Source organism: Hylaeus anthracinus, unplaced genomic scaffold, assembly GCF_026225885.1.
Source record: "Hylaeus anthracinus isolate JK02 unplaced genomic scaffold, UHH_iyHylAnth1.0_haploid 11982, whole genome shotgun sequence".
NCBI classification, from domain to species: Eukaryota; Metazoa; Arthropoda; class Insecta; order Hymenoptera; family Colletidae; genus Hylaeus; species Hylaeus anthracinus.
This window is the reverse complement of record NW_026534330.1, coordinates 4,600,015-4,614,252: the sequence shown is the minus strand read 5'-3', so window position 1 is coordinate 4,614,252 and position 14,238 is coordinate 4,600,015. Positions and strand designations below refer to the sequence as shown.

Below are 14,238 nucleotides of genomic sequence, written 5' to 3'. Positions count from 1 at the left end.
CAGATCGCTAAAAGCTTGTATTCAAATATACCAGCAGTAGAAAACTCTTTAGGTTTCTCAGAGGGTGCACTCTATACTAAAATCCAGAGTCAGTTTAAGTCGTATAATAAATATTGTAACGTGTATTTCATTTTTCTATATTTTCTATATTTATGCATTTATACACATGCATGCTTTTGTATATTTACACTTGCTATAAATACATAAATATCCGCAGTCTGGTTATAATTTAGAAGTGCAACAGATCTTACAATTCTTATCCTTCGTTATTTATTCAATCTAACTGCGCTTCCAAATTCCAAGTTGCTTCCAAGGAAGCAATGCGTTCCATCTAATAGCGGTCTCAATTCCCTCCTCTGGAGAATTCTGGGACTTCCAGAAGTCCACCCCCTCGGTGGAGAACCCCTGCGAGCCATCAGTGTCCCATACACGCGTCGGAAGTTCGTCAAGTTCAAATTCCCGGCTCAAGTTCAGTGAGTTCAAGCTGGTCGCCGCTTCTAATTGCGACCACCCCTTTGGTTCACTCTGCGGTGCCCTCCATCCGTGTCTCCTCCCCCTATATCGGACCCAGCGACCCTTGCGAGTGGCGTGCGGACTGGTTAGTCGATGCACTGCTCCCGGCGTTGGACTCTGCGGCGCCTCACGCTATTCCCATTGCAGACTCTGCGGCGTCCCTTTTTCACCCCTTTCTCTCCGCGGTGTCTCTCTTGCCGCCCTCGCTCCCCAACCCCCTTTCACGCTCCAACGATGGCATCGCGTTGGAAAAACGAACCAGACGGATCCGGTTTTCAACGAATATCAACATCCCCCCCCCCCCACCTCCCCACCCCCCTCACCCCTCACCCCCAATCACTTTCCCGTCCAGCGAACGGAAAAACGGGATTTCCAAGATGGACGCCCGTTGCACCTGCTCCGCAACGAAGGGGTGCTTCAGATAACCTTTGGAGCTTAATTTAAAAAGGGAATGTTCCATTTCTGAATTCTATTTCTAAGTTTGTACAATTTTACGAATAGGTGGGACGGATAGTTCGAAATCGGATGCAAATGAATCGCGTAGGTAAAAATTAAAAAATGATGTACTCTCCAACAAGTCTTGCGAAGTCGATCGTCGTGTCACGGTGGAAAACAATCTGTACTCCGTTATTTTATCATTGGTCTCCCCTCCCACGTAGCGTCCACCCTCTGTTTCAACCCGCGAGTAATGGCGGGACGGCCAGGAAACGTAGGAGGTCCTTTCGAGTTCGTGTCACGACACGGCCTGGTCACGCAGCTTGGCTTGTTTGTTGAAAACATGGCGGTCGCGGTGAAACTGAACCATTTTTTTTTTCTCCTTTCCTAGACGACGATGACGGTCGCTATCGGTTAACCATGAAAAAGGGCGTCCATCAATTACAGCGTCACTGTTTCGTTGTACACGTTGTCGATTAATTCCCCAACAACAGAATTTATTTCTTTTTGGGTGTAAACAAGATTTGTGGCCTCGAACGCGTTCATTACTCTTCTCGCCGAAGTTGTATAAAGGCTCTTTCGTTGCAAAAATAATACGAGTATGATAAAGTACCTAGTGTATCCCGCTGAAGTCCTGTAAACTTCTAAATTATTCCCATCTTTAAAAAAAAAAAAAAATTGTGTTCGTAGATTGACCTCCCTGTTTACAACAGAAGCTACATGATTCTCTATGATCGGTTGTTTATACGAGGGGTTTGGAGTCACTGCTCCGAAAGGGTGGGTCGTTCGATCGATCGCAAGGCAAGAATTCATCGAGTTATCGCGTGGAAATATCGCCAGGACGAAAAAGTTTCTCCTTGTTCGACAACGTTCTTGCCTGGGAAATTGCTTTTCGCGTTTTTAACGAAAAGTCGATAATCGAGGGAACGTGAGCGTGCAGCGGATAAACAACGTTGTCAAAGAGAACGAATTCACCGCGAAAGAGCCGACTATATTAATATTCATCGTTTCTCAAACAGCGAAGAAAATAAACGAAATGGGATTGTGCTTCGAAAAAGTATTAGAGCGCGCGGCAGCTTCGTCGAGAATTTTTCCATGGTTTTCTTTTTCACCTCTCTTGAACCAACATTCAATTCTTTGTCCCAGCAACAATCGAAAACGAAGAATTATTATTTACGATCAAGCCACGGACAAATTTTCCAAAATATATTCAGTACACGTGCGTTTGTGCGAACTAAAGTAATATTATTATGATGATTGATGTATTATTCGTACATGTAAATTGTGTTGTTCGCATTAGCATATGTCACGTACGCATAAAGCCGCGGTCTAATTATCACAAGTGAGAAGATAGGCTCGAGTACGAGGGGATAAAGTAATTACACAAAGTATTAATAAATAAACTTGCGATTGTAACAACGAGGAAACCGTTTACCGTTCTAAATTGCACGAGAAATTCAGTTTCCTTTCTTTCTTCGGAATAAAACAAAAGTAACGAGTCATTTCTTCGAGTACGAAATCAATACTGTCATTAAAAGCATACCTGGTCGGGTCCAATTTCAATTGGGAAAGTTACGTCTTTGCGGAACCGTTCGTAGAATATTCCCAACCACGAATTTACGACGACTTCGCGGACTTCTTTAACGAGTCTGTCGTTAGTCGCTCGCGACCGGAGATAAAATTAATTGGCATCTCAAGGCCACTCAGCACTCCCCTCCGCCGCTACTACTTGGTTCCCTTGGTATTCCATTTCCCGTTTCTTTACGTAAACCTACTGATAGGAGCTTCATTTCCAACCGATGCAAGGTGTGAAAATGTGAGAGTGATTAACAGTAAGGATTCAGTTGCAATAATTTCTCTAAATTACTATTCAACTTATTACTTGGTTACTTCTGATGTTATTGGCAGCTGCAAGGGTGGCCTTTGGTAACCAATCGATTTTGTCAATAATTTCTCTAAACTATTATCCTACTTATTACTCTATTTACTTTGACTCCTGATTGTGGGGATGACCTTGTGCGGCCAATTGATTTTGCCTCGACTGTAGACACTTGGTTCCGTGGTTTCCGTGACTCGTGATTCTTTAACGAGCCGCGAACGAACGCGGCTTCCCGCCAGGGCGTTTTTCTTGCGGCGTTTTTCTCGCTGGTCTTCCCGTGACCGCAATGAAATCGAAACGACGAATCGCACAGGGGGTAGAAGGGGGCTTGCCCCTCGTCCAGCGAATCGCCGTGGTAAATTATTAGCGTCGCGTGTCCGACCAGTCTCGCGTATCGATTCGTCCAGTCGCCGCGTTTCTTTTTTCGGACGCCTCTTCGTCGTTTCAATTTCCAAGCGTCGTTGTCCATCGGAAAATCGTTGCATCGGAACCGCGGCTACGAAACAAATGCCGATCAATGTCCTCGATACCAGAAACCATCAATCTTGGCGCCAATAAATTGCTTTCTTACAAGGGTAACGCCATTAATTGCCAAGGCAGCATATACACTTGGGAGAGCCGAGGGCTCTAGGCTTGCATCAAACAAGCAAAATCAAGATTTTTAGATGCAGAGTTTAGGAGTTGCTTAGTGGCTTGGTTTTGTCGAAGCAGTACATTTTACAATATTCAAGAAATTACTTGAAGCAGACTTTGTACTTTGCGAACGAAGCATTGCGGTCACCTAAGCGAATTTCATTCGTGGTCTTCGCTCGCGCGTCGCAGGAATACGATTACTGCGTGCAGAGAGATTAGTATGCTCGACGTGAAGCTTGATTTGCGTTCGCAGCCACTTTGAGCGCTGCTTATGGCTGACCACGATTGGAGCCTGATTGCTGCTCGAAATTCATTTGATGGGGATCAGGACCGACGTTATACTCGACAGCGCCACGATGCATCTGCGATTTAACGTATCCCGAACTTCCAGAATTAAAGAAACAAATTTTAAACAAATTTTAAACAAATTTTCTTGTTCGTGACCTGGAAGTGTCGATAATTTTATCAGCCTTTACTTCATCGGTTTATTTGGAAGACCATTGTTCGAGATGATTAGTCGTTTCATTTTATTAATCTTTTCCCTCTTGGAAGTGGCCTGATGTATGGCGTATTGTTTGTTACCGGGTAAAGTCTACCCCGGTGTTGCCAGTTAGTACGTGGCATTCGCGAGAAAGAAGGGATTTAGCAATTTATTCGCATCATTTTTGAGAAAACTCGCAGGTGGCGAGAAACGTTCATTATGGAACGCCTGAAGACTATAAAGCATCGGAGGACATCGCCTGTATTTGTACAGCTGAGTAGTCACAATGCACAGAGCGTGCCTTCCACGACGAAGGAAATCCACGCGCAGCAATCTATTTAGAATCTCGCTTATCAAATAAAAACCGAGCGGATAAGAAATGAGTAATTTCAAACACATATATAAAAACTATAAAAAAAATGTACTTCAAACAATTTCCGATGTTATACGAACCATAGCTTCTATTTAAGGTATTCTTAGCATTTCTCGAGAACAACGAGTCACTACAAACAATTTTTATTCCACACCTTCGATTCATTACCGCACGTGCAATCATCTGCCCGTGGCGAGTACCAATTAACGTTCTGCAATGTCGTGTTCTGGGTCGAGGCACAGCGTTCTCATTGTTTGCACTCGTGGCTTCGTATGCTCGCCGTGCACCGCCGATTTCTATGCTGAACGCGCATTATCACATTATAGTCGCTCAAGAGCGATCGTCGTCACGTACGTCGTTTTCGATGCGGCAATGCGCCCAGGAATATTTTTCGCGCGTGCCATGCGCCGATCGATCGATCCTCGATCACGGTTCAACAGTGATTCGTTGACTCGGGGCTGAATCGATTATCCAGTGAATGGAGCATCGCTAAAAATTAATAAGTAATCGTAAAGTATATTCCGCTTGTTTTTAATTTTATACCGAATGCTTTAATCGAGTTTATGCGTATTTTGTCTGATGTATCGATACGCTGTTACCGGTGCGATTTCCTTAATTGTCCAAGCGGAGAAAGACGGATTGAAAGGGATTAATTTGGAGAAAAATCGGAGTGACCCGAAAGCCGAGCAAGAACTTCTCCATTTAGGAGAATCCAGAGACTAATCTCAGGGCTGAACGTCGTTCCATGACGCGGATACCCGATCGCGTTCGATACTTTTATCGCGAGCCGATTAGAACAGAGGACAACTATCAATTCCGTCGGATGGGCGATGTTTCTTTCGCGCGTGATGTGCAATACTTGAAACGCGCGGGTCGACTCGAGGATTCATGGCGCAATTAGAGCCGCGGAATTGCTTTCGTCCCAACACGCCGCGAGCGTGACACCGAGGACATGAGCAAAATTCTTATACTAAGAGGATCCTAACGGGATCTTTAGAATTTTATTTTTCGATCAGAAAAATCAAGCCGTACGAACGCGAAGTGAACAGTTACGAAGGTGCTCTTATCTTTATATTCTTATAGCTGAAAGTTTTAAAAATATTTCGAGGGATCGAAGGGCGTTGGTTTACAGGCTTAAGACTCTGTTCGCGGAGCGTCCTCTCAATTCTAATATCGCTACGGTCCGGGGGCTCTCAATAAAAAGCTTACGCAAGACCTCATTTGGCAATAAAGCGAGTACTAAAGAAGTCGTAAAGTCCGCGTTTCGAATGACGAACCAGCCGGCACCGAGCACGATAAGATTATGAGAGGGACGTTATGACGTCATAGATCCAAAGAGCTGAAAAACAGCGTCGCTCTGAAATTTACATCGACGTGACAAAATGGATTCCTCGTGACCCAATATTTCTCAGCGAAACACAAGTGAAATGGAAATGCTGAAACCGAGAAGGGTGTGGTTGATACGATTTACGTTTTAAAATCGTCTCGAACAAATTTTTTAACGTACAATCTCTTTAGTAAAATTTTCGTTATAAATTATATTACACGCCATACAATTGATTTTCTGTTCTCAACTTTAAATTTCATCTTCGAAACATTAACGAATCCATTGCTTCTTTAACGAGCCCGTCGTTGAACGCTCGGTGAATTCAGGTCGAGCATTCCGTCGCGTTCCATCAGTTTCTCATAGTATCCGAGTCGTTAAGTCGAACAAGTCGATTTAACGGACAATGAATTACAAACCGTCGCCGCAAACATACAGTTACACGAACGCGAAACAAGTTTATAGGTTTATTACGAAGCGGCGCTCGCGTTGGTCGTTTCCGGGGTGCGTGCGTAGCTGGAAATCGAGGGAAATCGTGGGTTTCCCTTGGCCAGGAACGAACTCCAACCCATGGCGTGGCCGTGGGAGTTCCTGTTGTCACATTTCGAACCGACTGTGCTTCAACGAATTCCATTTAGTCCGTCTTATCCACGAGATCTAGGGCATTGAGACCGTCACTGCTTCGTATAATTTGTAATTCGAGTTCAGATGAGGGTAAAAGGGTTGCTGTTTATTTTAATCCGAGCATTGGATATTTATCGTTTTTGCTTGGGGAATAATAGAACATTAAAGCTAAGTATCGTCAAATTTTGTTCAATATGACTAACTCTGAATTACCTTTTCTGTTGCAGGAATAATGAAGAGAGAAGCTGATGCAGGCACGATGACAGGTTCCGGAGGACCAACAAGTCCTCATAAGCGTTACAGACAGGGTGACGATGAACTCCGTCTTCTGATACCCAGCAAGGTAAGAATCCTCATCGACACGTGAAGGATAAAGAAACGATCGAACGGCGGAGTGAATTCCTCGCGAAAAATCAATATCTCGCTGGGTGTTATGCAAATTATTTAGCATGCAGGCAGAGGAGAAACTACTTAGAAAACTTTCTAACTTCTCGGAGAAACCGACTACTTTCCCATTTCTAGCCACTTTGAGAATTTGTAAAGAAACCTCTCGGAAGAATTTCGTTTCGGTGGCTAATGCCCACTTTTAGGTTTCGTCTCGACCCGGTCGTTCTCTGCACTTACCTACGACGAAAAATGTGTCTTTCTGGTGAGACGAAGTACGTAATCCTGCTCTCTAGGATTAGTCGAATGTTTAATTTTAGAGTAATGGATTATTTAATCTAACGAACAACTCGGTTCTTCCTTGAGAATATAGAATAATAAAATTGCAAAAATGTACAGCGCGTGTATTATCGGTATATATATCGAAAAATCAACGCCAAAGTACACAGTGAAGTAAATTAAGACGAAATATATGCACATGAAAGTAGAATCTGGAACAGTAAAAATAAGTAACAGTAAATAAAATAAAATTGGAACAGTTTGGTGCTTGCGATTTCAACCACGTAGCGCTTTGTGCGCAAGCATCGGCCATCGCTCTTGGTTTCTCAAGAGTCGTTAAACCTAAACGAGGCAGCATGAATTCGTAATTACGACGCGTTGCTGGAATAGATCAACCCCTATACGGAAAGCAATAAGACGAAGGAATTTGTGTTGCGCTTTCTCAATGAGACAGCTGTGGTTGTTTAGCCGACGAGACCAAGCTAATGAACGATACTCCAAACGAGGACGCATCAAGGGCCAACGCAGCATTCTTAATGTGTTTTGCGTAAATGGTATCGAAGCATTAGTAGTAAAACAACATCAGGACTTGGTATGATTCTCTATCTCCAATTGTGCCTTACTTTTGCATCTGCAAAACATCTCTTTCATCATTTGAGATTCAATTCACCCACGAACTTTCGTTTCTGAAACAGTTTCTCCCTTATTAACATCCAAACAACATCGCGAAACAGCCTTCTCAGCCACTTTTCCTCGCCAGATAAGGCCCGGAAACAATCTGCGTGTCTCTGTGGGTTTCCCACACTTCCATGTTCCACCTGGCACCTTCTCTTCCTGTCATTGTCGCCATCAACTGTTATCAGAATTTGTTCGACTTTCGACAGGGAGATTCTCCGAAGTAGACGCAGCCTGTGGTGTTTACTTTGCTCAAAACTATCGTTTGCTTTGAGGGTGCCCTACCAGCAAACAACCTGGAGTATCCTCTGGGAATAAGTTAAGATACGTAATTCATAGCTTTCCATGAACTTTTGTACAATTACCAAAGCTCCGTAAAACAAACAGTTGAGAAATGCGATGAAACGTGTGTCAATCTCTATTATTCGAGAAAGTTATTATACCAAGTGCTTCGACACTGAAATTTTGAGATTTTTCAAAAAGTGGAGTTAATCGATTTGTGCGGCGAACGGCTCAAATGTTCTCCAGGTCGGGCGATTCCCCTCGTTTATCTCGCATCATCTCTGAAACGCGAATACGCGAAACGAAAGAGTCACTCGTCAAACTCTGCTCTCGACGGAAACAAAAGTAGCCGTATCAGAAATCAAAAGTACACATGCCCCGACGATACACAATAGCCAGGGTCGTGCAATAAAAATTCTCCACTTGATCGCGTATCTGGATTGATCATCGTTTCCCAGCCATGCACGATCATCGTGGCTTCATAAAGGCCGAACAAAAAAGTCCAAACAAAAGAGCAGAGCATGAACGAGTACACAACGCTCTCTGTTGAAACTTTTAAAACGAGGCAACATTTTTTCCACGGCGTCGATCGTCGTTCGATTCTTCATTGGGCTCGATTTCGTTTTCGTAGATCTTGATCGCGATCGATGCGGTCGCGCAGCGTTGATTCCGTACAATGCCGATCGCCGTTGATCGTTTTAACCGTTTAGTCAGGATCAAAGGGAAAATGGCGGTCGGTGTCAGGGTCGATCGAGCTGGAAATCGATCAGGGGATCGTTCCTTTCGAGAGTAAACTCGTTTTGATCGATCACGGTGAATGTACATTGTGCAATGTACGTTCCTTTATTTTAATGAATTTGTCTTTAACAAAGTATATCGCATAAAAGCTGATTTATTAACTCGAGCGTACCTCATTAATTCATCGCGGTATTCTGTATAATTATAAAGAACGCCTCGCAGATTATGAACACCTTTTTTAGACGTTGCAATTATCGCGTTGCAACAGCTCGCGCACCTTATCGACGCCTAATCGCTGAAACGTTGGCGTTGCGCGGTTTCGAGAGCCGATCGACCTTCCGAGTTGTGTCTGGACCGAGATTCTCCGCCCACGATTCCTCGAGAAAATCGATCCCCTTTTGGGAGAAACGAAAAAGAAGGAATCGAAGCGAAACGTGCGTCGCGATTAATCTCCGCGATGTGCTGCGTGTCGAGGTCGACTTGAAGTTAAGTTTCGCAATATGCCTTCTCCCTCGTTCCTTTTATTATTAATTTTTTTTTTCCTGCGCGAGAAGCCTGGTTCTTTTTTTTCGATAGAAGATGAAAACAAAGAAAAGAGGGGAAATGAAAAATGTTCCGAGTTATACACAGTAGATTTTTCTCGAACAATCTCGGTAAGCAATTTCGATTCGCGGAAGTATCCGAGAATTGCATTTTTATTGCACTTAAGTTTGAAGTTGTTTCAACTGCACGAAAGCTCAAGATTAAAGCGACGTAACGTGATTAATGACGCGGGTCATCTTGGATTCTCTTGGCATTTCTAAATTGAATCGTTGAATCGTTCCCATTAAGCGTTGACGTTGATCAATTTATTTATTAAAATCCGCAATTTTTCTCCGCTTCCATTCGCTGTACTTTTCTTGAAATCAATAGCATTTTTAAACCATCGTTTATTTCTTCGAAGCTTCGATTTCCTTCGAAGCTCTTCGTTAGCCGAGACTTTGGATTCCAATGGCGGTGATCACTAGTATGTTGCCCGAGTCGTAAAATCGCTTCGCCTTTGAACCACGGATATCGCCGTCGACTTTCACCGCAGAAAACTGTGTGCATCCTTGAGCAAAGGTTTTACAAAATAAAAACACGCGTATGTACACCTCGCGCAATTAACATAAAGTACCTCTCGCGAGCCTCGCGCGCACGACGCTTCAATGTTCATCCAATCGAGCGAAGGTTTGCGTATCTAATGAAAAGGAATACGTCTCTCTGTTTCTTTTTTAACTGTTCGTCGAAGACCACACAAATATCAATGCGAAAACAGGAATGTTTACGCTTAAAAAAAAAAAAAAAAATTGCATGTCGAATTGAGTAACCTCCTCCTTTTCGAAGTCGGTTAAAAGTAAACCTTTTTGTTGCAGGTGGCCGGTTCGATAATCGGCAAGGGTGGCCAGAATATCACCAAACTCAGAAGTCAGGTAAGCAGTTGCACCTTCCGTTCGTCGTTTAGTATACTTACCAGCCTCGTTCTCTCGCGGTTTGGTCCCGTGTTGCCCAGTCGATGGCAAATACGGGACACGAGGGAAGAGGACGAGCGCGTTTTCGACCGTTAGGCCAGAAGAAGGTCGTGAGAATGAATGTTAACGAGCGTAGAAGATTATCACCGATCATTGTTAACGAAGATTCACTTTCACGAGCTTCTTACTTCTCGAAACTAACCTCGTGCGAATTCTAGAGGCGAACAGTTCCGATCTGGTACGTCCACTAGCTGGAATTTTAGGGAAGTTCTGGTGCCAGTGTTTCTGAAACGCGCGTGGGACTGCGATCGATGATACATGCATCTCATTCTTCTACATTTTCCCTTGGATAGAATGTTAAATGAATGGACCGGTTAGAGAACTCTAAATTCCTTGAAAGTTGTTCGACTATGCTGCTTGGTCGACGCCAGAAGTGTTCCACGCGCGTGCAGAAATACCGTCATCGCGCATTTGGTTCTTGAGCTGGGAAGTTTCCCCATTATTCTTTTCTAATTTGTTATTCAATCACCATGGAATGGGACAGATGACGCGTGCGTAATCTGCATCAGAAAGGATCACGATTCAAGGAAGCACATGGGCGTGGAGCTGCATGTGACCCTGAACGGTTGATTAAAGATGCGGCTCGAGTGACGACGGGTAAGGCCTGTACTGCTTTACGTTGATCGAACGCCTTTTACTTCGATTCGACGTGAAAAATAATTGCGAAGGTGTCATGAAAGCCACGTGGTTCACCCTATCCTGACTTTTCAACCATCTTACAATGTTTACAAATAGAACAATTTTTACCCTAGCAATAACTCAAGCGGTTACTCAACAAATCAGTGATGTCAAACTTCTATAGTTTCATTCAATCACATACAATTAAGAGACTTCCCATCTAGGAGTCAAAGGTCACCCGGAGTAACTCGAACTGTCGCACGCGTTCGATTCTCGTAAGCGTGTAACAGGCTTTACGCTCGCATAATCTCGGCCCGATTCCGTTGCGCAACGTCGATTGTTTTCCACGGCGATTTTTTTGTTCGTTTATTTGCTCATCGTCCTTGAGACGCCGACGAGACTCACCCCGCACGAACCAAATGATCGAGAGAACGTCAGAAAAGTAGGCCTGCCAGGCGTGTAACGCTTGCTCCGCGCGTTGTACGAGGAAGCCAGCCTCGATTCGCGAGCTTCTACACGGTCGCGAGCACAGCCCCCTGTTTCACGCGCACGCGTGAAAATTAAGACTGGCGTGCTTTTTAACGTTGACAGAAGGATACGCGCGTTCCGTCACGTTCGCAATCGATGACACAGCCTGTGTTCGTGCAGCGTCCTACTAGACTCCTTTACTCGAGTAGTTACAGGTGTGTTTAAGGTGGAGCGTATTTTAACGTGCACTGGGTGTTTTAATGTGTTGAGCATTTGTTTTGACAGGCATTAGGTCTTAATTATTTTTCGATCTTCAATTTTTGTATAGTTTAACTCAGAGTTTGTCTACTAAAGATCAGTTGCGCCTAAGAAAGTACTTTCTAGGACCTTCCACCTCGAAAAATCCATCTCAATTTTACCAACTTTCTAACCCTTTCTTCTTGCAGCAAATTAAATTCCTTCTAAATAATAAACCCACAAACATACCAACAGTGCCTGACCACAAATTGAAACAACTGTTCGTATCAAAACAAACTACCTTGAGCACGCCTGAACAAAAATGCACCATCCCCTAAACGACGCATCCAGGTAGCCGTGTCGCGTGAAACAAGGGGCCCTGCCGTCCACGAGTGCGCACAGTGACGATTTTCACTGACGCACGCATTATCAGATGCACGCTAGAGGATCCGTAAGCGTTAGTCGCGAGCAAACAGCGATGTCGATCACGATTTCATTGCCTCAGCGCGGTTTTCAGGCAGGTTGCCGTCGATTCTAGCGTCTAAACGAGCACCAAACGTGAGCTTAAGCTCTATCGAAACCACTTGCTCCGGCTTAAGCTCATGTTTCGATTCGATCGTCGAAGCACCAACGCTGCGAACGATTTAACCTGCGTCTTCCAGCGACCCATGCAGGATCTATCGATCATTACACGCCTTCGTCGTACACACAGTCTCACGTACTTTTTTTTTTGCTTTTTTTATTTATTTTTATATTTACTGTTCGTTTTGGCCGCGGACACCACGCAAGTTTCACACGATCAAACACTGGCGAGCATTCGCGAGACTCTGCGACAACATAGAGCGGATGGAAGTCTTCGGGGCTGCGTTCGGTGAATTTTTTGTCCAAGAATTCGATTTTATTTCGAGCAAGTAGCACGCCGTTGGTGGATTTTCTCTTTGAAATTCACGAGACGTACACGTTCCGTGGCAAACTTGGCAGAGTGTGCTGGCATTGTATGGTAATGGGAGACACTATGTGAGAAGGAATTACTGCATACTTGTATTTAGTCGTGTGATTATTTAAGAATATTGGATATACAAAGTATAATTTAGCATATTTTAGATTCCAAGTATGTACGTGTTAAATTTTGTTAAATTTTTTGTTATAATATCGTCCAAGAAAACTAATACAGTAGCTCGTTCTGTGCAATTTTTTCTATTACCAAATGGTGCCTACCTGCTCTGTCACTGTTTCGTCACTTTTATTTCCCAGAGACAGACCCCGCGTACCAACCTTAAAGGATTGTTCATCGCGCGATCAAAAGGATCGAAAATAACACGATTTACGGCCGAGCCGCACTTTCTGCAAATAGTACAATTGCTCGCGAGCCATATGGGCGAAGGAGGGCCATAAATATCGTCGCGATCTTGCCTAGCTTGGCTGTCACGTAGTCGGAGCGTCGTAGACGTGAAATTAACCGAACGCAGACCCGCAGTCATCCTCCCTCGATCTTGTCCACGGTCGTAAATAATCAGGCGAGCGGCCATTCGTTTGCCTGAGACTTTCGCTGCTGAGATTCGTAGGTAACGCACCTGCGTGACCCCAAGGTGGAAGGCCAGGTACCCGAGAGATAGAGAAAGCCTCTAGGGAAAATGGAATTTCTCCCGAGGGACACTTTGTTTTTTTTTTACTCGTCCGCTTGTGTCCCCTTTGCAGCGTGCTCCCTGCAGCGAGTCCGTCGTTAAATGAACGGGGAATCGTGCGCCGCTTTGGGGAATCTCATGGCCGAACCGTCGTTAGGCGATTTTTTGGACGCTGAAAACGCCCGTCGGGAAACTCGCGAGGTCGGAGAAATTGTTTGCGAAACGACGCACCTGGCTCGAACTTGCTTGTTCGCCGAAAGATCAACTTTGCGCGTTGATAAACAGGGTTGCAGGATTGAACGTTCGACTGGGTAGCGAGAGGATGTTTGTTGAATTGATCCCGCTGCAAGGATAAACAGATTCTCAGATTCGTTTGATTCTGGGCGTTTCGTTTAACACTAAACCTACCCGCGGTTCATTTGCACCTATTTCTATCTTGGACAAATGACTGGTCTTAAAAACCTGCTTCAAAAGTATTTCGCACGGTATCAAATTGTATAATGCATGAAATATTTGCATATAATTTACATATTGTATACAAGAACTTTAACAACCAGTTGTGGTAGGTTTGGTGTCAACCATTTCAGACCTGGCGTCCACGATTGAGGACACAAATTTACAAAGTTACCGACCCTGTCGTTTCTTGTGCACACGAAGAAAGAGACCAGTTTTCCTCTTAAACTATTAGGATTTTCTTTTTTTCATAGTAATTCTAAATTTAATGTACGAGAAAAAAATAATAATTCAGGTCTGAAACAGTTAATGTAACCCAGACCTAAGCCAGCATCTGCTGTCTCAGATTCCCGCGAAAATGGTCGAGTTTTCAATCCTCAATGTGTCGCGTTCATTTAATGACAGCAAAAGCCCTTCGAGTGTCTTGGGTCGCGTTGCAAACATTTCTCCAATCGTTCGCGCGATGGAATGAGAAAAAGGGCACGGATGACGCTAGGGGTGGGTGGGATGGCCTTCGACGGTGTCCGTGGATAGCGGAAAAAGAGGGTGGAGAAGGGGTTACACGATTAAGCCGCGAATTAATCCAGCCGTGAGAGACGCGATGTCTAACTTGGTTGATGGTTTGTGCCCTGGCCCCGCCCCAACCCCGGCGTTGCCCCCCTGGTGT

The 14,238-nt window shown here is 44.3% G+C and overlaps 1 protein-coding gene across 7 annotated transcripts in view; it reads left to right on the top strand.

Annotated features, from left to right (window-relative positions):
• Nucleotides 1–14,238, top strand: part of LOC128886107 (heterogeneous nuclear ribonucleoprotein K) — a 111,298-nt gene that overhangs the window by 56,984 nt on the left and 40,076 nt on the right. For all 7 annotated transcript variants that reach the window (XM_054140688.1, XM_054140694.1, XM_054140690.1 and 4 more), the window contains 2 exons: nucleotides 6,490–6,605; nucleotides 10,015–10,071. In XM_054140688.1, coding sequence (XP_053996663.1) covers nucleotides 6,495–6,605; nucleotides 10,015–10,071 — 168 coding nt within the window. In that variant the 5' untranslated portion in view covers nucleotides 6,490–6,494. The remainder of the gene's footprint in view (nucleotides 1–6,489; nucleotides 6,606–10,014; nucleotides 10,072–14,238) is intronic.